The sequence below is a fragment of the Stegastes partitus genome, unplaced genomic scaffold (assembly GCF_000690725.1).
Source record: "Stegastes partitus isolate 25-593 unplaced genomic scaffold, Stegastes_partitus-1.0.2 Scaffold383, whole genome shotgun sequence".
Classification (NCBI taxonomy): domain Eukaryota; kingdom Metazoa; phylum Chordata; class Actinopteri; family Pomacentridae; genus Stegastes; species Stegastes partitus.
In genome coordinates, this window is record NW_007578114.1 from 147668 (window position 1) to 175535 (window position 27868).

General features: G+C 42.3%; 1 protein-coding gene across 2 annotated transcripts; it reads right to left on the reverse strand.

Moving 5' to 3' along the window:
- Positions 1–168: 168 nt before the first annotated feature.
- st14 (ST14 transmembrane serine protease matriptase) lies at positions 169–27868 on the reverse strand. 2 transcript variants are annotated; one of them, XM_008284986.1, is made up of 19 exons: positions 27658–27868; positions 17978–18122; positions 17203–17363; positions 15978–16048; positions 14314–14486; positions 13561–13596; positions 12851–13076; positions 11351–11490; positions 9974–10077; positions 9438–9547; positions 7874–8004; positions 7268–7372; positions 5526–5633; positions 5065–5178; positions 4456–4575; positions 3815–3995; positions 2761–3029; positions 2042–2178; positions 169–1921 (listed from the first exon to the last, which is right to left on the reverse strand). In XM_008284986.1, exons 1-19 carry the CDS (start codon positions 27682–27684, stop codon positions 1760–1762), a joined length of 2520 nt encoding a protein of 839 aa, XP_008283208.1. In that variant the 5' UTR covers positions 27685–27868; the 3' UTR covers positions 169–1759. The 2 variants fall into 2 exon arrangements, with proteins under 2 accessions (XP_008283208.1, XP_008283207.1); XM_008284985.1 differs by having other exon boundaries at positions 12851–13079.

The window sequence follows — 27868 nt, forward strand, 5'->3', positions numbered from 1 at the left end:
GCCAACATGCCCATCTCGTAGGGAAATAGGATAGAGCTGTGACAAAGGTAGGTATTATCTGACAATATGAGTTCGTCTTGTCACCTCTGTTCCCCAGGTAGGCACGCTGTTCACAACAGGGAGGAGAAGTACATGCTCATTACAATTCTACTGTGAGAAGGGACAAGGTCTCCCAAGACATGCATTTATTATGCACAACATAATACAAAACAAGACCCCATCAAAGACAAATGATACAGGTAATGCAATTAGGTACTGTGGAATCAGATAAAAGATGTTTATTATCATGACGCTTTGGTATAAAAAAAACTACACACACACTCAAACAAAGGATGTAAAGTAAGTCCGTAATACGAATCACAGTCTGAGTGTTAATGAAATTATCTACTATGTAAAAGTTGAGGCCTCTCCCTACTTTCTGAAAAATACACATTTACACTAACAGAATTATTAAAAACAACCAGCTGAGCCATGTCCTCAACAATAATTTCTCCCGCTTCAATAAATAATACTTCAGCAAATCTTTTGGTGTGCTTATTCAAGACTTATTAGTTTCAGAATAAGTCCGACAAATGGAGTAAAATAAACCATCCAGTCAAATACGTTGTTTAAGCTGAAGTTGATTAAGTTGATCGTGACCAAAGAGAGGAAGCCCTAATGGGAATAAGAATGGATTGCCTCGCTCTGGCAACTAGTCAAAACCCTACTGATTTACATTGACTCTGAGCAGCGTGTGTGATTGAAGACCCCAATCACCCTGAGCTTAACTAGAGACCTGCGCAAAGGCCAGCTGGACCTCATCTTCATCCTCCCCTTCTGAATATAACATTTTGGCAAATAATTCACAGACCAGGCAAGGCCAGTAAGCATCTGTAGAAGTGAAATAAAAAACACTGATCTAGGACGCCCGTTAAAATCAGAAACAACTTAGGAATCACTCCAGTCTCATTCTTCAAGGACCAGGCTGGTGGTTTTTACATGTTTTAAGTCCACTTACGAAAAATCCAGTATACTTTCCTGCTGGCCGTTTTCCAAAGCAAACTGTGGGCTTTTAGATTGATTAAGGCATTTTTCTACCTTGCAGGCAGCTTCCGGGTTTCATTCATTTGAGTATGATATGAAAATGCCCCAACATGGATGTTGATTCTTTTTGTCTTTTTTTTTTGGTCTTTCGTTTTTTTGTCAAAAATTAGATTATTATGTAAAACCCCACATTCATAGCCATTTACTGCATGAGCCTACCGGCAATGTGCAACATTCACTGCAGCACGAGGATGAAGGCTCTCACCAGTTTAGAAATATATAATACTAAGGCTTAAACACAAACACAATAACTTTTTCAGTTACTGTACGCAGAAACACACTTTAAAATCTGTAAAAGAGGAAAAATGATTCCCCAATCTATACATATTTCATTATTTGTACTCGGGGTCTATTGTCTTGGATTGAGGGGGATAAAAGACACTGTGCTGATGAATGCCTTTAAAAACTATACAAAATTCAAGACAGTGTGGTGTTCTTGTGAATGTGTGTAAGTGTGAGTGGGAGGAGCTTAAGAGCAGGTTGGCAACCAAATAAAGTGCTTAAGTCATTCATAAGAGAAGCTGGGTCCATGCAACAGGATCCTCAGCCTGCTGCTAAACGAATAAATCTCAGAGAGGCTCGTCCTGAATCAGACCGAAAATGTTCCGACTCCATTATTTTTTTAGCACTGTGATGTTCCCCACTCTGCATCCCTTCCCCGTTTCTCACAACATCCTCAAATATTGGTCTCCTTCTTGATCCAGGCTCGTAGCTTGGTGACCCTGGTGTAGACTCCGGGCTTGTTGCGACGAGCGCAGCCCTCACCCCAGCTCACGACGCCGGCCTGGAACCACTTCCCACTCTCCTCGAAGCACACCAGGGGGCCCCCGGAGTCGCCCTAGTGAGCGCATTCGGGGGAGAATGGTTATGAGATTGGGTTCGGATGTGAGAGCATGATAATTACACAGGTGTGAAAACCCATCTGGATCAGCCCATTCTCCTTTCTGTACGATCTCACCTGGCATGCGTCGACACCTCCAGCCAGGAATCCGCTGCAGAGCATCCTGGAGGTGACTTGGCCTTCAGTAACCACGTTGCACACGGTGTCATTGATGATTTTCACTGACGCTTTCTGCAGAATCTGTGCCTTTTGACCTGCAAAAGAGGGACAAAGGGGTCAGCACTCTGCCACGTGACCTCTGTGTTAGTCGCTAGCATCAAAGGTGTTAATAGGCTGGATTAATGCTAGCTAATGAAGGTTTAAGAGGCTTCCCAGAGGAACCTGACATCTGTGTTGATATATGGATATGGAAGACAGCTTAATTGAATAGAACAGATTAGAAAAAGATGAGAGAAAAGGTAGGCAGGATGGAGTGGAGGAGAAGTATGTCATGATGGGAGAGATAAAGAAATGGGAGGGACATTAAAGGAAGGAGAGAACACTGGATGAAATGAGGAAGAGATGAAGGGGAGAAAAAGGCAGGCGGGGGGGGGGAGATGAAGATGAAGGACAAAGAAGAGTAGATCTCTGTGGGAAGGATGGGGGAGGAGTGGGATGTCTTAATTTTGAAGTGAGTTAGATATGCAAAAAGGAAAAACACAATGTAGAGTATGTCACGTACAATTGAAGAATACCAGTATAAATATTCAAAGTTGTAGTAATCATAATAATTAGTTACAATGGAAAACACAAAATGACTACAGTTCTACCCAGAATCTCCAATTCATGCATAATACCTCCTTCTCGGAGTGCGCCCCAGCCTGTGACCCAGCACGATATGCCTGCAGGGAAGACGTGGGAGGGAGATGGTAGGCAGATGGGTCGGATGGTGTCGGTGAACTTCAGTGGCTCGCTGAGCTCCAGCAGTGCAATGTCATAGTCAAAGGTCATCTGGTTGTAATCCGGGTGGGCAATGATCCTCTTCAATGGGCGGCGCTGTACGTCGTCCTGCTTGTATTGGTCCTGCATGCCACAGTAGCTTTGCCAGTTGGATGCAATATAGTTCCTGTGGTGGAGCAGCATCACGGAGCAAAAGGCTTCGGTTTATTTACATGCAAGAAGCAGGACGGACGGATACAATGCCGCCAACATGTGTGCAATCTGGCACGAGACGAGACAGCAGACCTGCAACATGTGCTGCATTTATAATTTAGACATTCATCCTGTTTGTGTGCTGTTCTGTCAGCTAAACAATATGAGAACTGCTTTGACTATAAAGAAAGTGAATGTAACAGCAAAATGACCAAACCTCTCCAACAGTCTGAACATCATGAGCTTCATAAAATGAATTTATCCCACACATTCCCAAACTGAATTCCACTCTATTTACACTATATTACAAATAATGACGTACAAAAACATGCAAAATAAATTCCAGAGACCATATGATGAAGAAATATGGGAATAAAATGAAATACCAGCATTTCATATAGCAAAATATCAACAGTGACTGTGAACCTGTGAAAATGAACACATTCCCAGCTCAATCATAATGTAAGTGAATCAGCTTGAACAGAATGGTTAGTGCACCACCTACAGGGTAGCATGATGAATACAGCTCCATGCTTTCACGTATAAGATGTATATAACCTGCACTACCACAACTGTACTTTTCTGAATAGCATCATTGGGGCAATGTTTCAGATTGTTGCCTAAATGCAGCTCCATTGTGTGCAGTTTTACTTTTGTCAGCTAAATTCATATTTGAAAATTGCAGCCCAAAGTGGGAATCTGCAACACGGAATATCGTGTTTTGTATGTGTGTGTGAGTGTTACGGATCTGTGACTCACTCTTGACTGCTTGTGACAAAGCAGTGAGCAGCCGAAAGAAGCCACCTGTCCGAGATGATCGAGGCGCCGCAAACATGCCCGTAGGTCAGGAAGTGCAGGCTGACCTGCCAGGGCCACTCCCCGAGCTCAGCGTTCTGCCCTCCCACGATGCGGTTCAGTTTGTAAGGCCTGGTGCCACAATCTGCAATTTAACAGCGAACATAACGGAGGGCAAAACACTTAGGTGAGACTGGCATGGAATGATCAGAGAGAAGAATCTGAAAGTGAGATTAAGTCGACTTGAAGCCATCGTGACGCCGGCCTTGGCTGTGAATGCTATAATGACTCTTTGGAATCCTAATAAGGCACGCTGGCGTATTAGCTGATCATGAAAAAAAGAAAAAAAAAAACACAGACACACCCTGAGGCTTAAATGCAGGAAAAAACAAAAACTTCAGAGATGACAAGAGCTGCTTTCAAAGAAGAATGAAATAAATAAAGCAGTCAAGGCCCGAGGCTCTTTTCTAACAGACAGCCCAACGCGCAGCTCAACCCAGCTTCTCTAATCTAGTTTGAATGGCAGTGACGAGATTAGGTCCACTTTCAGCAATTTTTAAAAAGCTGAATTCTGTAAGAGGGAAAGAGATTAAAACCTGTCTTACCGCAGCCCGTTTCATCCGACATATCGGAGCAGTCGTCGATGCGGTCGCATTCGGCGTTCACCTTGTTGACACATTCTTCGTTGGCGCACTTGAAGCTGAAGTCGGAGCAGATGCCCGTCGCTGCAGCGGGATGGAGACAGGTCCCAAAATGAAAACACATTTTTAACCAGTAAAATACTAGGCAATCAGCGAGGCTTCAAAGTGAGGCTTGAATGCACAATGCCGAGTGATTGAGGAGCAGATTGCATTGATTGGGCGTATTGATTGGGGTTGAGGTCTAATATCCCTCTTTATTCACAGAAGTGAAAATCAAAAGGAAACGCAAGAGTGCCCTCTGTGTGTGTCTGTGAGTGAGTGAAAGGGAAATTGATAAAGAGTGAAGCAGAGAGTAGGAGGAAATGAAAGAAAGAGCACGAAAAAAAAAAACAGTGTAATGAAAAATACTTGGAGTTAAGAATGAAGTCTTCAGCGCCACATCTTTGTTAAACCTACAGCTAGACTGAGCTGCAGATGAAGATTAATTACTTAATGGTTTGTGTAACATGCTTAAAAATGACTCTGCTGGGGATTTTCCAGAGTGCTGGGGAGAGAATAAGCGCCGGCACTTACAGGTCTTACAAGAGGCCTCGTCGCTTCCGTCTTCGCAGTCCTTCTTACTGTCGCACACAACATCCTGGGGCATGCAAAGCCCGTCCCCGCAGCGCCACTCGTTCTCCTCGCAACCTGGAGGCAGCGAAACAAAGTGATGATGAAATTATAATAAAATAAAGACAAACTTGAACAAGAAGACAATCCAATAAGCTTCTGAAGGACATTAGTGCTGCAGCCACAGGAGACACTGGCATCTGTCTCCATTTTTCTTGCATGTATCACAGCGTCTGAAGCCCCAATTCGCTCAGCGGCCGTCCAAACAAACTCCATTAGTGATAAAATAATGACCCTGCACAGCCCAGGAGTTAGTGACCGCTGCATTAGCCGTGATGTGACTTTAATGTTAGCACAATCAGCGTAGCATTAAATAGTGGTTTTGCATTCCCTAAAGAGCGCTTCAAGAGATGGGGGACACTTACTGCATTGTTTCTCATCGCTCCAGTCTCCGCAGTCGTTGACACTATCGCACTCCCAGAGTTTCGGTTTGCACAAACCGTTCGCACAAGCAAACTGGTCCTTTTCACACTCTGAAGCAAACAGAAATCACATTAGACAGTGAAAATGGAGGAGATGGACATATGAAGCATTTGAAGAGGCAACACAAGTCACTGGATATACTGTGTACCAGAGGAGTCGTAAGATACAGTAATTATAGAGAGCTAAAAGTTGGGGCCCTAAAGAAATAGTTTGACATCTTGAGAAATATCCACTAACTCTTGCAGAGAGTTAGGTGAGAGGATCAATACCACACTCATATCTGTAGGTGTGAAGCTACAGGCAACAGCAGCCACTTAAATGGAAGACTGGAAACAGCTACCTCGGTTCTTGCAAAAGCTTCCTATCGACACCTGCACAGCTAAATATTATGGTATAGTTTATTAAATGTGTACAAAATAGACAAGTCGTTGTTGGTTTTTGGTCATTAGCACCAACTATTTTATCTGGAATCCAGCAACATTACAGTGAAGACGAGACATATACACCACAGCTTGGGATCTTTACTCTTCAAATACCTCTGGACAGATGCAGGGTGGGTATTTCCCTCCATTTCAGCTTGTTTTGCTTCACTATGCTCCTCAGATTTCATCATCCTGGGACAGATGCAAGCTGAGGTTTTACCTCCTGTTTCCATTCCTTTTGCTACGCTAAGCTAATTAGCTGTTGGCTATTCTTAAGACCCTTTCCAGTTATTGATTAAACGACTCATCTCTGTTTGTAAAGTTGTATATTTTGATTTTTTTTTCCCCCACAAAAATGCTTCAGTCCATCCTTTGCAATGTGCTGAACTGTGAAGTCTCCGTCTCTTGCTCTACTACAATAATTAACCGATTAGTTAATCGCCAACTACTTTGATAACTGATTAATCAGTTTGAGGAACTTCTTAAGAAAAAATGACGAACCCATCTGTTTCCAGCTTCCTAAATTTAAACATCAGGTTTGTTTATTTGACTACAATAGCAAACTGAATATATTTGGTTTGCATGCCTTCTTGGGGTTTCAAACCACTGATGGACATTTTTCACATCTTCTGACATTTTTTTTAGACCAAACTACTAGTCGACTAATTGAACAAATAACACATTCCTATTGTCCACCCACCCCTTTGCTTCTTGTTGCAGCTCGAGCACACCAGCTCATCTACAACTCTGCTCAAACACAGTAAAATACAGCATGCTACGCAATGTCAAGTTGTAATATTGCAGTAACTCAGCCACACATGTGTGAAGCATAAACCGACTCTGAAGAAGAATAAAACTGCAGAAAGCCCCATCCTGCAAGCTGACAGGATTGGTTCCTTTGGTTTCTAACGTATGAGATCTTGGCTGTCTGACTTTTACAGACTGTCCTTCAAAATGTTCAAAATGGAAATACTCAGCCCTGGTGATGACTGCTTACTTTGCTCGTGGTGTGTCTTCCAGCGTATCAAAACACTATACGGGCATGTTAACAAAAAGCGTGATTTTCACCGGACAGGTACATGTGAGTGGTTACTAATCTTCTTATCTAACTCTCAGCAAGAAAGCAAGCGAGAGTATGTCGCAAAATGTCAAACTATTCCTTTATGGAGATGAGAGGGTGGACACAGAAAAAAAGGGATAAGAAATCTGTTCAAGGATGAAAAGCAAAAAAAAAAGTGTGGTTGAGCCAAGAGGGAACTTACGGCACTTCATCTCATCGCTCATATCGCCGCAGTCGTTCCAGCCATCACACTGCAGTTCTTTTCCGATGCAAATGCCAGAGTTACAGGCAAACTTGGTGGGGCAAGCTGCTCACATAACACACAGAAGAAGAGCGAGAGTGAGCAGAGGGGGGGGGAAAATAAAGGACAGAAAGACGATGGTGACAAATTGAGCGAGAGGGAGTGACAGTGTGTTCACAACATCCGTCATGTTGCCAATGCTTGTCCCTGGCGATCGGAGCAATTATAAATCCATTTTGGTCAAACTGGGAGACGACATAAAGAGCAGAGGGTATTGAAAGTGGCATGCTCCTGACTGACAGTGGCAAATAAAATAGACCCAGTAAACAAGCTCTCTGGTGATTAGTCTAGCTCTTGAGTTTCACTGCAGCAGTTTCTAAGCCTCAATCACTAAACAGCTCTATTTGACTGTCAATCAGCCCCCATCCTCTAGTCTTTCAGACAACACAGTTACTCCCCCATCTCGCTATATAATGGCAGCCTAAGAGTGTCACTGTCACACTGTAACATTTCATCCATCCTGCCAAGTGTCGTGCAAATTTGGGTGAGAGACAAGGCTTAACTCACGGTTTGCGGGATCGTAGGCGCTGTACTCTGCTCTGAAGCCCTTGTCAGTGTCAGACTCATCGGAGTGGAACATCACGTCTACGACATTGCTGCTGCTGGTCAAAGCCAAAGTGGACAATTCTCCGCAATACCTGAGAGACATGACCAAATTAAAAGCAAAGTTCAGTCATATTTTTTTTTTTTTTAGTTGTAGTAGCTATGACGACAAAGCAATTAGGATTAGAGGATTAGGGAACAGGCAGCGTCACAACAAGATAAAGAAACATGAGCAGCCAGACAAGTTGCAAACACACCAACAGATTAGATCCTTTAAAATATTTATATTTAAAGATAAAAAAAGTAAAAGTGGGAACACCTTAAGTGTCAGTAATTCCACAGGAAAATTGTGTACATGCAAAAATACGACAGTCAAAGTTGAACCAAGAAGTCGGTGTGTGAACTGTAATGGAGGTTTCAGGAGATGTTGTAGATTCCTCTTGCAGAGAAGTTTGGCTCAAGTCGTAACCTCTGGGGCAAGTGCAAAAAAAAATTGCAGTTCTTTGAAAGGCCACTTGAGGCTGCCTCCAAAAGCAAGTAAATCGCTATAGACGTCCATGTTGAAATGGCCAAGCAGGAATAAATGTGTCTACAGCCTGGTGTAATACAGCCGTTTGGTCTCTATAGCTATTTTTATTGTTTATGACAACTGTATCAGGGGTAATTATAATCTAACTCACCTGAATAAATTCTATTAAAGTTATGCATAATTAACAGTGTGACAGGTATGAACCATCACAGGTTCATCTATGACCCAGAGACGTTTGCATGGCCGTCCTCAGCTGCGCCATCTCTTTGCTCATTTTTGGATTATCAGAGATTACAAGAGATAGCAACAGCCGGAGCGACCACACTGACCCTGCACTCAATATCGCATTTTTTTTTTCCTCCCGTCTTCCATGCGGTATGCACCAAAGCAGCCCTTTCAAAGCATGTAGTGCTTCATGCAGGATGAATACATTAGGACGTACAACTTCGTCATAACATTGTGCCTTAAGCTTTGACCAGTTTGCTCATAAATCTGTTGCAGTGTGAAATCACTTGGCTGTGCAGAGGATTGTAGGTCAGAATGGCTGCTGGTTTGGATGCTGCAAAATGAGACCAAATGTGGAAGGACATCCTGGTATTTTTGGACATACTATGTGTTGGGGCAAACTAAATCTTAAAAATACCAGTAATAACATACTATATAGTATGGTATTATGGGTAATGGAACAAATCCTGAGCTTCAGAACTGCTCATCGGGACAACTGTGGGTGATGTCACAAAGGCTTCATCCATATTTACAGTCAACCTGAAGCTTTGTTTTAAGGTAATACATGACTAGTTGTTTGACTTCTCATATTTCCTGTCCAGTCTGACGTCTTTTCAGTGTTTCAACATGCTGAGAACAATGAATTTATTTACTGATAACAGGAAGAATGACACTTTTTTTTGAATAAGGAGCTGGATTTTTCCTTTAATGCACACGTTCAGACAAGTAAATTAAACAGGATACCCCATGTCATGTAATGAAAATGAGTCTTACTTGGTTCCCATAATTTCCACATAGTCCTTGTGACACACACGGATGTCCACGCCGGGCTCCTTCATGCGGAACATGGTGAACTTCAGCCGCACCTTGTTCCCAGGAGGGACCTATGACACAGAAGAACAGGTGATTGGTTCCTAACAACCTCATTTACCATGCATGTCACTCCTCCACCAACACACACCCCCACAACAACACGTCTATACCATGTAAATGCAAGCTGCAACACATTAAAGCGGGCTGCGGGCCGCACATATACGACATGTACACACCAACAAACAAAAACCAACACACAAAACACTGCAGCTCAGCTAGAGCTGCAGCAGCAACAGCAGTCTGACAGATGAAGATAGAAGAGGTACTGAACAGCTTGGCTTCTGTAGTGCTGCCTCAGCATTCCTCTCATGGCAGGCTAAGGATGGTGGAGGAGGAGGACGAGGAGGAGGAGGTGGAGGAGGAGGAGGAGGTGGGTGGGTGGGTGCAGGGGTTCAGGCAGAGGGAGGGGGGCCAGGGAGAGAAGTAGTGTTGCAAACCTTGATGGACCACTTGCAGTCCACAGCAGGAGGATAAAAGCTGGGGTGAAGCGGGGAGGTGAGGACTCCATTGTCGTTAGAGAGGACACCACCGCACATTTTCACTGCAACAAACAGGTCGTATGTTCACATTATTGCACAGTAACATATTACAATTTGTATTAGATTTAACCCTCTGAATCCAAAGCAGTATCACGGCTGTGCTCAAGTTTGTTCTCACTGTGGGATCATGATCAATGCAACGAAAAAATTCATGCACCTCTATGGAAGCAGCACAACCATGGCTAGAAGTGGAGAGAACTCAGAAATGTCTCCTATTCAGTGTGATAGTTACAATGCCAGAAATCCTAAAAAAACAACTACCTATAGATTGTTTATTTTACAAAATGTAAAAAACCCACAATCAACATGTGTCCCCGGGTGTTACCAATACTGGAAAATGGTGGCACTAGACTTATTTTAGGGCTGCAGGGTGGCACAGTGGTCAGCATCATTGCCTCTCAGCAAGAAGGTCGCCGGTTCGCGTCCCGGTGGGGGCACCGGGACCTTTCTGCATGGAGTTTGCATGTTCTCCCCGTGCAGCGTGGGTTCTCTCCGGGTTCTCCAGCTTCCTCCCACAAGGTCCAAAAACAAGTTGAGGTTAATTGGTGATTCTAAATTGTCCGTAGGTGTGAATGTGAGTGTGCTTGGTTGTCTGTCTCTAAGTGTAGCCCTGTGATAGACTGGTGACCTGTCCAGGGTGTCCCCTGCCTTCACCCTGAGTCAGCTGGGATAGACTCCAGCCCCCCATGACCCTAGTGAGGATTAAGCGGTGTACAGATAATGGATGGATACTTATTTTACTGCTTACGTGCTAAATGTGTCTCTATACTTGTCACCACTGTGCTCTGTAAGCACAGCCTGCAGTTCAACCAAAGAGCTCAAGAATTTTTGTCACATGACTGCCAGTCATGAGACAAACTGATGAGTGCAAATGTTTTTTTACAGAATCTTATTTGTGCAAAAGGTTTCTTTTTAAATGGGACTGGAAAATGTAGTATAAAGTGATTTTGATTAAATATCACAATTTTAAGCGTAGGTTTGGTTAATTTTCCTCCGTGCCACATATGATTAGTCCAAGGACTGTTGCAAAGTTCAAAACTCACCAAATCTTTCTGCTTTTATAGTTTCTGGCTCTGATGAAAGGTGTAATTTTAGTGATTTATAAAAAAAAAAAAAAGAAGAGATCACGTCTTTCAAGCCCACCGATGAGCATTTGGGTTCAGAGGGTTAAATATATGAAGTAAAAACCATTAAACAAATCCAGACGAGCTGTAGATATAACACAGAACGCAGCCGTAGATGAATGAAGCACTGTGTCAAATGTCATTAAATTACCGTTTCTCATGGGGATGGCTTTGTACTCGGCCACAAAGCCAGGGTGGCTGACATCGGTGTCAGTAATAAAGTTAATCAGCATGATGTTGCCGGATGACACCACCTCCAGGGGGTTGGAGGGAGGCCTCTTACCGCACTGTCTGCGAGAGAACAGTGAGCAGTCAAGCAAAGTGGTAAACACATCAGGTACAATTATGGAATCACAGAAAGGTGTTTATAACAAACTGTAGCAAACACAACCGTGAAGCATTCGCCGAATACCTGATGCATTTACTGAATGGAGTTTACTCCTCCTAAGTATCTGCAGAGTGCTCAAATACAGCTGTAATTCTTTTCTAGTCAGAAGCACTAAAACACCAATACAGCAAACAAATTTAAAAAGCTTTAAGAGAAAAATAATTTTAAAAGAAATCAATATATAAGCAGTGAGAAGCAGAGAAAGAGATAAATAAGGAGAGATGGGCCGGCACTAGACAGAAATTGCTTAGGCGGAGTTTCAAAGTCAAACATTAGGTACATTAGCAAAAAGTTTCAGCACTGCTGGCGGCAGAGCCATGGAGGTGTGAATGACGCTGCAAGAGCAGCAATACATCTACCTCCAGTAGAATAATGTCATTATAGAGTATTATATTATGGCTCTCATAAACCCCATGTCACCTTGGATAAAGCTGATCGCTCAATAGCATTATAAAAATTTTATGCATCGCTTGGTAACGCATATTTGTTTGGCAATGGTTTCTGAGTTTGAAACTGCCTGCAGCTACAACTGATGTTGCATTCAGGAGCCTGTAGTTATAGAATCATGCCCATCCCCCATAGACAAAGTGCAATTACACACAGTGGTGTAGCAGGATTCAGGGTGGCACCTTTCACAGATTTGAAAGGAGAGGTCTTTTTGAGCCAACTCAATCTCACAGAGGTCTCAAAAGTTGACAATAAATGGGACGCGTAGCGCTAAAGGCTTCAGAGCCAAAAAGAAAAAGGGAGAAGAAAAAAAAAAAAAAGGAAAGAGTGAGAACGTTGTAAACATAAACCCAGTGAAAGGAATGAAGTGGAACATGTTCCACCCACATCAAAACAGCTTTTATTCCTACATCCCTCTGCAACATTTCAGTCAAATACAAAGTGATTCCTAGTTGTTGTCTTCTGGGAATCATGTAGAACTGTATTTTCCCTCTCTCTGATCTTCAAGGCTAAATAAATGAGACAAATGCTGGTTGAGGCCTATCAAACAAACCCTGCTCTCAAGGTTTAAGGCAAAATGAGAATGTGATTTGTGTCACAATTTGATGCAGTGTAGTAAAATGAGTCAATTTAATAAATTAAATTACTCTCACGGGCATCGGCGCAGTGAGTGCTGCACGGCATGCGGCTGGTAAATAATATAATGCTTAAACTGATCCATCCATCAGGATTTAACTGAAACAGAGCATCGTTACTACCACTTGTGCCACGCTGACATGTGTCTCGAACCCTCGGGACGTTCGCAGCCCTACTTACTGCGTGATGGCCTGAGAATCGTCGGGGCTCAAGGAGTCATAGATGGAGACAAAGTCGTCATTGCAGTCGTCCTCGATGTGGAAAGAAAGGAACTTGACAGATATGGCGTTGTCCTCCGAGGCTCGGATTTGCCACTGACATCGAGACTTGGGGGGGTAGGACACTGGGTACCCCGGAGACGTAAATTCGAGCCCGTTTTCAACTGCCTCCAGACGGTGGAAACATTCTTCTGGGAGAGACAACAGTGATTATATCCTATAGTGTGCACAGCCATACAGAACTAGGCAACAACAACATTATGGTCTTCATCGTCTTTGTTGAGCACATCTTTTAGGACGCACTAACATTTTTAATTACCCAAATAACCCATCTATGACACATTAGAATCATGACATGGGTTCTTTAATCCTTTATGCTCTCTATGTGTAAAGAGGTATTCACGTAAGGATAGTACAGCTACTATGGTAATGTAATGTAATAGAGTCTAATCATCTCAAGGTTATAAATCACCAGACAGTGTCAAAGGAAACCGCCGGGCATAGAGAGTGACTTGCCCTGGCCTGATACAGGGTTCTCAATCTCTGACTAGAGCAGGACATGTACAGTACCGGCCAGGCCAGCCATTCGTTACAGACTGGCAGGAGGGTGAGCATCTAGCCAGCTGGAAAATTACAACTGCGAGTGATTGAAATGGGACATGCTGTACTCACTGGCTTTGGGGTTCCTGGCCATGCGAGGATCTGTGACTGGAGACAGAGAGGGGTGGGGTGACGGAGAAACAGGAGGAAAGGTAAGAATGGGTCACTAAAGTTGTGAGGCTGATAGAATTTGATGCATGAGCCTAAAATATTTGGGTTGCACATTTTCTGTTCCATTTCCCTGCGGTTAAGGGAACTGGTGATGGTGTGTAGCTCTTTCTGCTCCATCTCACCTTGCCCTACAGCAGCAAGCCATACATCTCTGTCTAACTATCTGGGACAGCAACATCAAATCATACCCACAGAAATCATTTTAAAGAGGACCAAAACCACTGAGTCACAGGGCCAGCGCTTGGCTGGTGGCCAGGATGTGGACAAATGCAATGTGAATGCTGAGAAGACAGAAGGAAGAAAAATGGCTGTCTCAAGCCAGGCCAGGGCCCAGTTAATATCATTAGGGGATCCAAACAGCATAAAATGTGCAATCTCAGATGCAGCACAAGCAGAGAGGTCTGGCTTATCTGTCATCATCTTATCAGCACAACTCAGAGCGAGCCCCTATAATACAAGTAGAAAGCAAACAGAATACCAATGCTGATAGGAGATGACAATGACCTTATTCAGATCTGTATTCACATGGCTTTATCTTTGTTGATTGTTGAATTTCATATTCTGGAGCCAGCTGCAGCAAACACACACTTGTGCCAATCTTTTTTTTTTTTGCCTCTTTGGCGTCCCATCCTGTCTGGTCCCGGTGGTACCTACGTGCGGTGGTGACTTCGCTGATCTTGATATTGCTGCGACCGGCCGTGCTGCGCGGCTCCATAAAGCCAGCCTCCAGAGCTTCCAGCACCCGCTCCTCCGAGAACTCCGGCACAATCTCCTGTTCGCTGGCTGGAATATCAAACTGGGACCAGTAATAGGCTTTCACACCCTCGCTGGTGCAGCCAAAGGTGAGAAATGCACAGAGAATGTGAAGGAAGAGCAGAGAAAAACCAGTCATTAACAAGCTTTACTGTTCAAGAAGAAGTAAAACTTAGTGGGACGCGTGATTTGGAGAAGTCTCAACCACAAAAGCTAAAATAACTTAACTATGAGTGTAAAATCCTGTCAGTGCTGCCATCTAGTAATAGGTGCATGGTCTGGTCACTTGTGATGTTGTACAAAAGGGCCATAGCCATGCTTTTTTTGTGTGTTAGCTGACTCAACAAAACCTGAAACCCCAATCAGGGATAGAGAATATCACAGTAGTTGTTATCAACATTCTTTGTAAACCAGGTTTTCTTTACTCGGTGGTGTGCATGTCCCATAAAACGGGCTGTTTGACAGCTTATTTGACTTTTCTTCTGCACAAAATGGATCGGTCTTTCGTTAAGAGAGACAGGTTGTCACAATTGAGAGCAACAAGGTATATAAAAATGTATTTTATTTTTAATTGTGATTTTAAAATTGTACATCATTTATTTTATTTAGGATTTTTATCTCTGTGTTGTAAAGCACTTTGAATCACCCGGTTTAATACAAATAAAGCTTTCTGGCCTTGCTTTGCTTTAAAAAAAAAGAAAAAATGCTGTCACTGCAAATGACATAAGAGAGGAATGCTGGTAGAAAATTGTTGTTTTGTGTAAATGATTGTTATTTCCAACAAGACGGTTGCACAATTAAACCGCTGAACTTTGAACTTGTGACTTTTTAGATCTGACATTGTCCCGTAATGGAGGATACGTGGAAATCCCTTCAATTTTTGACCAAATCAAACAGAAACTAGGGTGATTGATTGACATTTTCGGTGCTAAATACCAATGGACTGATCGATATTCTAATCCATGTTCTATTAGCTGAAATGCCAGCTTCGTAAAATAGACTCAGGACCAAGCATAGAAACTTTGTACACATTCAAACATCGGCAATGCAAGTGGGTTGCTGTGACAATTTGATGAATACAGTTTGCCTCCTGTATTTCAATGGTTTCATTCAGTCGGATTATTAATGTACAACTCAACAGGTTTCCAGATGAAATGCATTCCTTCCATTAAGAATCGGTATTGAAAATGTAGTCAGGAAAGGAATTAGTGAAACGGAGGCGCTTCAAATCCGTAACGCTGAATCAAAGTTCTTCCTAAGGAGGGTAGCTGTGCAGCACGGTGATCTAGCAGGCTGACACTGAAATTAACTCTGACTTTAGGCTCAACACACTACGCTAACTCATCAATCTCAGCCCTCTGCACTGGGGCGTGAACTGCTGCGATGCACTTCCACCGTTGATTGATATTTCGCTACAGCGCAACACCACACAAATAGCTGGGTGTGGTCACATCTGAGCTCGTTACGCAAGAAAATTCAACAAACGTGAAACAACCTCCGAGAATCCAGTGCAATGTTAAGTCGTTTTGGCTCCATCAAGCGTCTTAAAGACTTGTCAACAGTACCTGAACGCAGTGATGGTAGATGCAGAGTGGTATTTCTCAAGCAGCGGATCTCTCTTGTAGTTTTCCTTCAGCTGTGAGGAGAAAATGTATTTTTTTAACCGAACAGAGCATGTACAGGGTTTTCTGCTTGTGTGCCTACAGACAACGTATGAATTAGCATGTTAACATAAAAACCGCCTTCCGTGAAAGCGCGGTCCTCAATTAACCGTCTCGCCCTCAGCTGCAATGAGCTGCGGACTGTATGGAAAAAGAAAAAAAAAAAGGCTGCAGTCACACTTTGTGGTCTTAAACGCAGGAACCTATCATATATGAAACCTGCCCTGCGCTTCAGAAGAACACTACGAGGGATATAATACACAGGCTAAGTCCTGACTGCGTCTCCCCTCGAGGTAACATCAAAACAGAAAGCGGAAGACGAGGGAGTTTCATTAGTCGGTGATAAAAGCTGCTATTAAGATTTTACAGAACAATGCAGCTGATTATCACAAGATAAAACATCAAGACCAGATTTAAAAAATGGCTCTTTTTAAGGCTTGAATCAGCAAATACCATCCAGGAGAAACAAAGGAGATACGATTTTCCAGGCCTCCACAAACAGGTGGTGCTAGACTGAAGATATAAGCTTAAACATGACGCTTTTACCTCCGAGGCATTGTTTACTCGAAGCCGTACTCCACAAGTCGCACCTGTCGCGTAAAAGGTAACCTATATTCGCAATTATTCTTTAAAAGCTGCTCTTTTCGTTATATGCAAGGGCCAACCTTGTACACCACAAAGCTTTCCCCCCAAATTGTCTAGTCATCTAATATTCCCGTCCACCACTTCCACTCTAATTCGCACCTAACACCCTCACTTATGTAGCTTTTCACTGAGAAAGTGTGCGCTTGATGGGTTCGAGCGAGCGCTTTTTTGTTATCAACGTTGCTCCTAAGTGGTGCTACAAACATCTCCACTGCCTCCAATAATAGGAGATGCTGTTGAGGGAATTACTGAGGGAATGCTGCGGCGTTTTATTCCGCCCACGCTAAATGTGCCTTCAGCGGTTTCCGTGCACTGGGAAGGACGCATTTAAAAAAGCATTTCCAACGGCGGCAAAACAACGTTCAGAGCTAATCCTTAACAAGAGAGGAGTGTAATACTGTGAGCAAAATAGTTAACAGCAACAATGAACGTGACTGAGTGAGAACAAAAATAGGAAAAACATCTTTGGGGCGTCGACACTTACAGCTCCCTCCAATTTTCCCGCCAAATCCTGGAACTGTTTGCTGTTGGTGTCCTCCAGCTTCTGGTCGTACGGCACGTCAACCAGCTTCATGTGGCCGCTGAAGACCCGCTTCGAGGGTTTGAGGTGCTGACTAATAGTGGCTCCTGAATCAGCATCTTTAACTTTTGGAGGAGAGAGGCAGACGAGAGTTAAGTGTTTGATCAACAAAATGCTATGAGATAGCTGCCTGGCGATGAAAGAGGAAACTTTTTCCAACGGGCCTTCAAGGACGCTCTTAAGTTGTACAGTGCAGTCTCACACTGCGAAGACAGTTTGCTTCTGAGAGCAATTAAAACGGCCAGTTGAATCAAGATGGTGTTTATCAAGACTTCAGAGGCCTTTTTATCCGTCTCTGTATGTGTAAATGACAAGAAAGGCTGTGCCATGGACTCAGTGACATTTTTCTCTTTTGCATTATTAAAGGAGAACGTCGGAGCTGTCAAATAGGCTAACACTAATGGGAAATTACAAAGTCCAAACAAGCCACTCTTACGCTCTTATATCAAAGAGCTGAGCCTTCACAGCGAGTGTAAATGATCCACGTTTGAGTTTATGCCTGTCTTGGCAGCAAGTGATGCTAGCACTGCAAACTTTAATTTATGCAAGAAGTGTCCAGAGGACGTCCAACATGTGCTAACTGTCTTCATGTCTAATTTACCCAAACGTGTAAAAGCACAGCGGCTGTGTGTTGAACACCGACCCCTGGATGATTCACGGGAAAACCTTCGATACTTACAGACAAAAAACCAAATGAGAAACGCCGCCACGGCTGCGAGGACGAGAAGCGCCACAAGAACGCCGATGAGGACGCCGGTCTTCCGCTTCGGTGTCTTCTCTTTGCTGTTCAGGAAGTCAATCCGCTCGTGACGGCCATTGTAGCCCTGAGGCAGAAAAAAGAGCAAAACAAACAAACAGAAAGTATGTCATGATCTTGATGCAGAAAATATTGACACTGTGAGCTACAGCTTTAGGTTTACCCAAAACAGATTCCTCAAAAAACCTCAAGGAAGTGGGTCACTGATCAGCGTTCTTGTCAACATAAATCCAATTTTGTGCTCATGTATTGCAATATAACTAATTCAAATAAACATTGCAGGGTAGTAAACTGGAGAACCTCCAAAAGGTTTTTGTTTTGTAAGTCTCTGTGCTTATCTGTGCATTTTGTTGCCTTTGTACTCGGTGCAGTTATGATAAAGTGGAAGCTGATGTAATTTAATCTAATCTAACATTATCAACAGAACACATATATTACAAAAGAGTTTGATTCAGTCACAAGCAGAGCTAACACTAAATCAATAACCAATGATTCTGATAACGATTCTATAAGAATAATAATTGATTTCAGTAATTTATAAAGAAAAAAACTCCTATTAAATGTGAATACTTTCTGGGGTTTTTCTTCCTTCTTTGTGAGAGCAAACCGAACATCTCTGGATTGTGGACAAAACAACACATTTTAAGATGCTTTCTGGCCTTTAAGAAACACTGATCAACACGTTTCACCATTTTCTGGCTATTTATAACCCAAACAGCTAATTGATTAATCCAGAAAACAATCGACAGACTAATCAACAATGAAAATCAGTGGCAGTCCTGGTTAGAAGTCATTATCTTCTCTACAATAAGTCCCAGATGAGCATTTGTACGAAATTTTAGAACATAACTGACATTGGAGAAACAACTGTGTAAATACACTAATCACACACAACAGAGGTGATAAATACATCACTGTCCTCCTCACTTAGACTTTTGTCAGTGTCTGGAATTGTTAAAACTTTGGTCTAAAAAAAAAAAATCGGACCCGCTGCCACTAAGAATCTAACAAAGAAACATCCTCGGCGTAATCGAGGTAGACAGAACAGTTTAACCGAAATGAAAAAAAAAGAAAAACGCAGCACTATGACATAATTAGCCGCGCCACACTCCATGTATACATACTGTACGTGCATTCAGGAAGCCAACAATAACCAAGAGATAACCTTGTAGGGAACACAGGCACTGAGCTTTAGGCTGTGTGCGTCTGTCAATACTCTGTGTGTGTGTGTGTGTGTGTGTGCTGTTGAGCTCTCTCAAGTGGGTGGACTGAGAGAAAGGTTTGAGGCCGGTTAGTAATCAACACACAATGAATTCAGTGCCTGTAGCCCATGAGTGAAGAAGCCCGAGTGCCATTAGGGATGGAGAATCACTTTGGTATTAAATCAATTTGTCAGATGTGCTGCCCCTTAAGATGGGGGCTCAATTACATGAGTCTAGATGATAACTCATGGCAATTAAGGCCTATTCTTGCCCGGCTCGGGCTTCCACACATGCTTTCTAATTGGAATCTGTAACAGCAATCATGGGCCCGAATGAGGGGAATCATTAGATATGGGGTCAGCAAGTGCTCCGGGGTCTCTTTCTATCAGTCACCCTGATCACAGCCTAATAAAACCATTACATACTCTTCATCATATTCCATTCTTCACTAGTAGAAAGAAATATTATCCCCCCGCCCTTTTTTTTTTTTTTAAACTCCGTGTAGCATTTTTTTAAGGACACCAGCTCAGTGATCGATGCCCTCATTAAACCGGGAAGCGATCGTCAGTCTTAAAGTATTAAGAAAAGGCCGCGACATGCCGACACAAACTAAACAGAAGTGTTAATGTTTGACAAGAAAAACAACCGGGGCAGCAAAAAAAAAAGTGAGGGATGATCTTAAAGTCTGTCGCAAGGGAGTATTTCTATGTAGTCAAACCAGTCCGTCAGGTAGTTAGCAGCGGTGTGAGGTGTGGTCAAAAAAAAAAAAAAAAAATCGGCTAACCCACAAGCACTGAGCTGTTACTGAGTTATTTCAGCAACTCAAGAATCTCTTATACTTTGAGTTAACAGCACTCAATTATTCCTATTTTAACTCATTTTATACATCTTGATTTCTAACTTATATCTATTGGTAGACTTCACTTACTAAATCATGCTGAACAAACAGTACGGAGGCAGTCAAACCTACACGTTCCAACATTTCAAAACCTCTTCTAGTCTAAAGCAACGCAACATTTGGAGTCACAAACTGGTTTGCGACTGTCAGTTACCAAATTGTACATGTACCTGAGTACATGCTAATTAACTTTTTCCCCCTTCGTTGCCCCATCGGCTCAAACCCGATCTCCACCCTGGGGCCTAAACTCTAAAACCCTGGAAGACGTAGCTGACATTGCAGGTGTAGTACGTGAGCGTACGAGGGCTGGAAATGGTAGGAAAAAAAGTAGGGATAGGACACACACGATGCTTGGAAACAACACAACGCCATTAAATGCAAAGTGAATTAGAAGCATCACGGTTTGATCAGCTGTTCAGTTCATCGGTGACAATCGAGGGTTTGTACATTTTCGGACACGATCCAAAGTCAAGAAAGCCATGAACATCTGCAAATCCTGTGCAAACATTTGACTGAAAATGCAAACAACTCAACAAATGTGCAATAAATAACCACAGCAGTGAGTAAGCTGCTGCTGTCACTCTACAGCACACATGCTTGATTTGTGTACATTTTGTGCAGCACAACCACATCTAAACATCAAAAATTTCCCAACGAACTAGGGGTCGACTGACGTGGTGTGTCAACGGGCCGATACCAATTATTCGCAAGCAAGGACACTAATAACCAATATTTAGAATCAATGAACATTTGTAGTAAAAAAAAAAAGTGTCAAAATATAAAATAATACCAACTCTAACATAGAACTTCTGTCTTAACGTGTGTTTTACATGTCTGTGATTAAAAGAGAGCATCTATCTATGCAATTTTGATTGGATACTACTTATTAAATGCAACCAATCAGAGAGTGTTGTGGGCGGGACATTGCTGGAGATCACAGAGGCTGCAACAGAGCTAAAGTTGCACATTTTTAAATTGACTTATTTCATCAGGAATCGATTGCAAAAATAAACAATATCGATAACTGAAAGAATGCTAAATATCAGATCTGTTAATAATGAATTAGTGGCAGGTCCCTGAGGAAAATCTGCAGGACTCGCATAATGGCGCATAATAGCATCGAAAGTTTCAACAGCTGACAGTCCACATGCACTAAGCAGGAATGCACCAAGTGTGAGCTCATGCATGCAGAGATTGGAGTCTTATCTTCCACAGTGTCTCCACTTCAGCTGGTGTGTGGAGGCTGCAGAACCTTCTAAGTGTCTCCCACAACAAACATAGCCACCCTCTGATTCCAGTTTTTAACCTTGTCTTTTTTTTTTTTTTCCTAATTTCTTTGATAGGAATCAACCACACCTTATTTATCTAATGTGACAAATGTAAACCTGGAGTCTGACTGAAGCAGTTTATCCACAGCTAAAGTGAACTGCTAAACTTATGCTCTGCTAACTGAAGTTAAAAATGATTGCGGGGCGAAACTTTTTCATTTCACAGCAGAAATCTTAACATGTCACAGCTGCAAAAGCCCAGGTGTAAATAATCGAACGACAGCTAAATAAATTCCATTTAGCTGCTTCAGTTTCAGAGTCCTGCTGGTTGTGGCGCCTGCTGACTCACCGTCACAACTCACAAGGACACTTGAATAAAACAAAGCCGTCACTAATGCCATTAGTAACACCGCTCCTTTTTCAGCCGCGACAAATCAAGATGTCTGGAGTTAAAAAAGAGGGAAAAAAGGCCTATGGGGTTCTAGATTTCACACACTTATTATTTTCTTATCTCGGCCAATCAGCCTGTCTGTACATGCCTTATTTTAGAACAGCAGCAGCACTGTTGATCCTTTAACCCGTCCTCTTAACTAGGTGTGAGCAGCATGTAAGCAAGATGTATTTTCAGACAGCTTGTTTATTTGGTCACACAGGTGCAGCCAAATAATCTATACTCTACCTGTTTTGTAACAAACGTGGACATAAGCAATTGACGTTCACACTCTGTGCCATGTTGCTCACCATTTAACTTAACTCTACAATGCATCTGTGGTGGTTCTTATTGCTGCACTTGCTCGTGTTGTTTGTCAGCACGTTCTGGAGGCGAAGGAATATCCACAATTATGCAGCGTCACCGTTTCTTTGGGGGTAAGGTTTAGCTCCACCCATACAGCTTTGCACTGCCATAACCCTGCTGCAATCAAAAACGGCAGTTTCTTTTATTTAAAAAAAAAAAAGCTCATCAACGCAGCAAAAGCACTGATGTATATTCTATGCATTTATCTTCTTCGTCCAACCCCGGAGGCCACATTACCCACAATTAAGATTTATCACGCTGCCTCGAGCTGCAACGTCAAGTCGCTTCACAATTTACGCATCCTATGGAGTCAGAACAAGGCTTTTTTTTTGCGTATATGCCGTTGCATTCCCCAAGCCCTGCAAACAGGACTTTGTAAAATTGATAGCATTCCAATTTATGAAGCTCTTATACGCCTCGGTGCTGCTACCAAAAGGGCCAATCAAATACAAACAGCCCATCAGTGCAATTCAGGCTTCAGCAGTGTCATAACTTTCAGTGAACAAACTCCTACACACATCTCTGACCCGACGGTAACCCCTAGCAGATATTTAGCGGTTGGCCCATTATTGCGTGCTGCAGGCCCTGCCAGGGGACTGCGTATGAGGGAGAGTGGCCTTGTGGCACATGTGGAAAGTGTAACTAGGTGGCAAGCTGGGAGCAAATAGGTCAACAAATCATCGCCCGTACTGCATCTGCTGGAAAATGATTGAAGGAATTGTAATACTTAAGGTTGTGTCCACTGGCGTACTCTGTACCTCCAGATTCAGACAGTGGCTAAAGCCAGAGGTCTGATAAAGTGAATATACAGTCTGTGTAAAACTGAATATATCTGTTCAACACTGTCGAAGATTAAATCTGCTTTGTCAAATCTTAATTGGAATGTAACATTTACTGGAGCCCGGCGTTTCCTTTATATTCATTTAGGAGTCGTGTAAGTCAGAATATCACCACAGCCACAGCTAGATAAAATGGCAAATTAAACATTATCATCTAGATAACAAAAGGCCTAAGGGCATAGAAGTAGCCCTTTAATTATGCCCAAGTAACCAAATATGAACAATATTAATGCTGCAACCACTTCGAAGCACCGGAGGCAAAACTAAGACCAACAGGGACGGACATGGAACAAATACCAAAAATTACCCCCTGCCACCTCTGCTGGAAAACAATTACAGAGGAAACACTAGGAGTCAATAATAAGAGGCTTTAGCAGCGCATTCAACTTCACTCTTGTTGCTCTGTATCAACGTGACTGCTTTTGAAATGTGGGCCGAAACACAGAAAGAAAAGCAGCGTGGCCTTGCCTGAAGAATTATTTACTGACTCCTCTGCTGAGTCACCACATAAACAGAGAACAGCCTGACTACATTAATCACAGTATTCCCATTTGATCCAGTATCTAAGGCTGACCTCACTGTCTGAGAGAGAGACTGAGTAATCAAATATTTACTAAGGAAGACATGTGAATTTACCAAATAGCTCCACTCAAGCCACTTATGTAATATTTAAGACAAATATCTGTCTCGGCTTTAAGATTACACAAGTCAAGGTGTGGTTTGACACGTTGGATAATTGGGGATTTCCACTAAAATTTACTGCGTTTGGTGGCACTTTTGATGCCTTTCTCTTTTTTTTTTTGCAGTGAAATGATTGTGTTTTATATCATAGATCCATCCACATCCTGTTCTGTCCTATATCCGTCACTGAGTTTGTGAGGTTAGGTATCTCTTCACCACAACATGCGAGAGCAATTCGACTTTTACACCATTTTAGCAAAGGAAACAGCAATAAATTGTGGTGAATTGAGTACGGACGAGAGAGAAATCTGACTTCCTGCAGTGTAGCTGTAAATGGATTGCAAGGACGGACGTACAAATCACGATTTCATATTGTCATCTCTCTACAGGTTAGAGATGTCATAGGTGTTTTAAAGTAGAGACAAACAATTTGAAATAATACTGTTAGCAAACTTAGTGACATTTGGCTAATACATAATGAGACTCATGCTATTAATAAACGTCATTTATTTCGGGAAGACTGAACCCATCAGGGATTGTTTTGTTTGCTCCACAGCACGCCTATAGTTTACATGCACGCTGTGGTTCAACTGCCAAAAGCCGCTCCTTGTGTATTTTGCAGCACGTCTGACCCGGCGTTTGAACTGTGTCACTGGTTTAACAACACCGTCCTCCTTATGTGACCCTTTTAAATCTATCAAACAGTAAATATTGAACTGAAGCTTGACTTTCAAAGATTAGATCGCAGCTTAAATTTGCAAAATCAGTCAGAAAAAAATCGCACAGTTTCTCCAAATCGTCCAGCCACATTTTAAAGACGCGATCGTGTTCAAACATTTGCAGAAACATCAACAATTCCTACAATCAAGATGCATGCTACTGAACAATAAAGCGATCCACAGCGTCACACACAGTTGGGTGAATATTGAACTCATTCATGCAAATGTATGCCGGTAAATAGGCTGGCTATCTACATCAATGTAATTTTTGACACTGATGTGCGGCTTGTCATGTCTTTGGGAAACCTCGCACACGTTTCTAAATATAGGGGCCAATTACCTGAATAAAAAAAGAGGCTTAGTTAGCTTGCTAAGAAACAGGAGGTCATCTGAGAACACACTCAGACTTCATTTGTGTTAAATACGAAAGCATCTCCGAACGAGCAGATTGCAACCGAGATATTTTTGAAAATATGCTGCTGGTTATATTAAATCTTTGTTAATGTCATTCTGAAAGAAAACCAGCTCCACTCGCCTGAACCCTGCTACTCGCACTCTTAGAAGTACATTTATTGGTACACAACATTGGGCATTTCCTCAGGAGCCAACACTGTTTTCATGAAGCTGTCAAATAAAGGTTGGAGGGCTGGTGGATTTGAGCAGCGCTGACCGAAGCCTTGTAACCATTAATGAATCCCTTTGCAGAGAGAAGTTCACCTTTGGCTGTCTGTCACTGTTTTGTTTTTTTCCCACCCACATCTTCTACTGGTGTTCCAGAGAGTTTCAAATAAGACGGAATTACAATATGAAATAACAAGAGCTGTATGGATATTTACATAATGCATGCATGTTCCAGGAAAATCTGACCTGCAGGTTGGAGGCAAAACAGGCTTTTGGCAGTTTTTCACATCCTATAATCACTTAACATACAAGCCTGCCTAAATATTACACTACTAAAAGCCTTCGCTGCCTAAAACAATGAAATATCGCTTTCATCCAAACAGTCTGAATGTGAGGCCGGCGGCTCTGCTACTGATGCTGCACCACACCTCTGTGTGGGGGCACAATGGAAATAATACTAAAAAAACTGTTTCTTAGAAAAGTGTGTAAGAGTTTGAACAACTCAGGCTTAACAGCTCTGCAGTTTGAGACACTTAAAGATTGACCAATCACTGGCCTGTCTGATTATCAGATCTGATATTCAGCATTTTTAGGATCGCCGACATTGTTATGTTATTTAAATCTAATTTTTCATCCATCCATTATCAATACAGCAGGTCGCCAGTCTATCACAGGGCTGCACAGAGAGACAGACAACCAAGCACATTCACACCTACAGACAATTTAGAACCACCAATTAACCTCGACATGTTTTTGGACCTTGTGGGAGGAAGAACCCGGAGAGAACCCACGCTGCACGGGGAGAACATGGAGACTCCACGCAGAAACACCCCCCAGGCCGAGATTTGAGCCCAGGAGCTTCTAGTCGTGAGGCGACAGGGCTGCTGCTGCAGCACCGTGGAACCCAAATTGATTCTCAATAACATAAATTTAATTTAAAAATGTACCACTACGGCTCTGCTGCAGCTGCCTCTCTCTCAGCCGATGTCTCACTTACAGCACCATCTGATCGGTTACATGTCCCAAGTAGCAGCCTATCAAGACCGAAAGATGCATGTTGAAAATTGGACGTATGGAAAACCTACATGAGTAAAAGGCATGAAGTTTTTTGATGTTGCTTTGCGTAATTTTAAATTTTGACACCTGGAATTTCATTATCAGTGTAAATACATATTGGTTTCGAATACTGATTATTGGTCTCCTTGAATACTAATTGCAGGCATGGGCACAATCAGTCAATCAATCAATAAATAGATATTAACTCAACAGTTTATACTTTCAAGTTAACTAAAGAAAATGACAAATCTATATGAGAACAAATGCCTTCCATACAGTCCACATACATACACAGAACCAGTTTTGCAATCCCAGCTGCTGATACTGACACAGTGTGTGTGACTGACGCTCTCTAGGCCTCTGTCTGTCTTCCTGCAGGGGAAACAGGCATCAGCTCTTCCTAGTGCACTGTCTAACCAGATATAAATCACAGGCTATAAAACAAATAGTTCACACAGCTTTAAGAATTGTTCTCTGCATAAGAAAAATCTCCTAAAAGGTAAACATTAATGGTAAAAAAGCAAATCTCATGTACTGGGGATGGACCGATTATCAACCTGGCCAAGTATCCAATCTAATATTTAGCTTTTTTTTTGTAAATACTAGGACTCTTATTTCTTTTAACAAAGTTTTAAAATGCTGAAAGGTTGCTTTGGTTCTGATTAAGCCTCTGCGGTTTCGAGCGGTGACCCGCCCATGTGACCAGCTACACATCGTGAGTAATAGTTCACCAACACCGAAGAGGAAATGTTGACAAGTTTACTATCAGTTAAACATATGTAAGACACAAATAACAGCGTGTAGTGTTCACAAGTTTTATGATAAACCGCAAAAGTGTATCAGCTCCAAACATTGGTTTCCTAATACTCTGAAACCGCCACATCAATCAACCCCTAACATCTAAGTGTGAGGATGCCCTTTTACCTCATCTGGCTAAAAGAAATAAAGAATAGCAGGAAACACATTCAAGAGCTGAACCACAACATGTTAATTAAAACATTTCCACCCACATTTCCAGTAATTAAATCTTAGATCTTATCTTAAGAAGTCTGTTGTAAAAGATTTAAACAAGCTCTGTTCATGTCAAGGGTCACTTTCTGGACTCGTGTTGAAATCAAAAACTTGAAATTTGCAAATCCGTCTTTGCCTCAATGAAAAATGCAAAAGAACCTATTGTGAACACTGGACAGGTCCTGTAGTTTAATCATTCATTCAGAGGGCGAAACTCTCTGAGCTGCTGAGGCCCAGAGACAAACCGATGCCAGTAAGCTGTAACAGAAACCCTATAAAAAAGGCCAAATGCAGAGCTGTGAGGAGAAACGTGTTTGTGTAAAAGTAGCTCTGCCATAAACACAGAAACCAGCAGCCAGCAGCAGATTTTAGGCCCAAGGCAAACTTTTTTTGTGTGTGTTTTGCAGTTAAATTGTGCGTCTTTACGCACCAAAACAGCTGCCAGTGACTCCAACAAAAACATGTTAAAATAAAAAAGGTAAGCTGTTGTGTTCAATTTGAACAAACTTACGTCGTATTCGTATCTGGCGGAATGCATCTTCAACCAGGATCCAAGTGGAATCCAACCGGATCCAAAACACACTTTGAGTTTGTGGCTTCTTACTTGGTTCCTTTTTTTATCCAAGAGCGCAGCAAAATCCTAAAGTTATTTAGCAAAAGAAATCAATAAGTTTGCTTGAATCACAGTGACAGGGGCGTCTTCCTGTGTTGGACTGAGAACG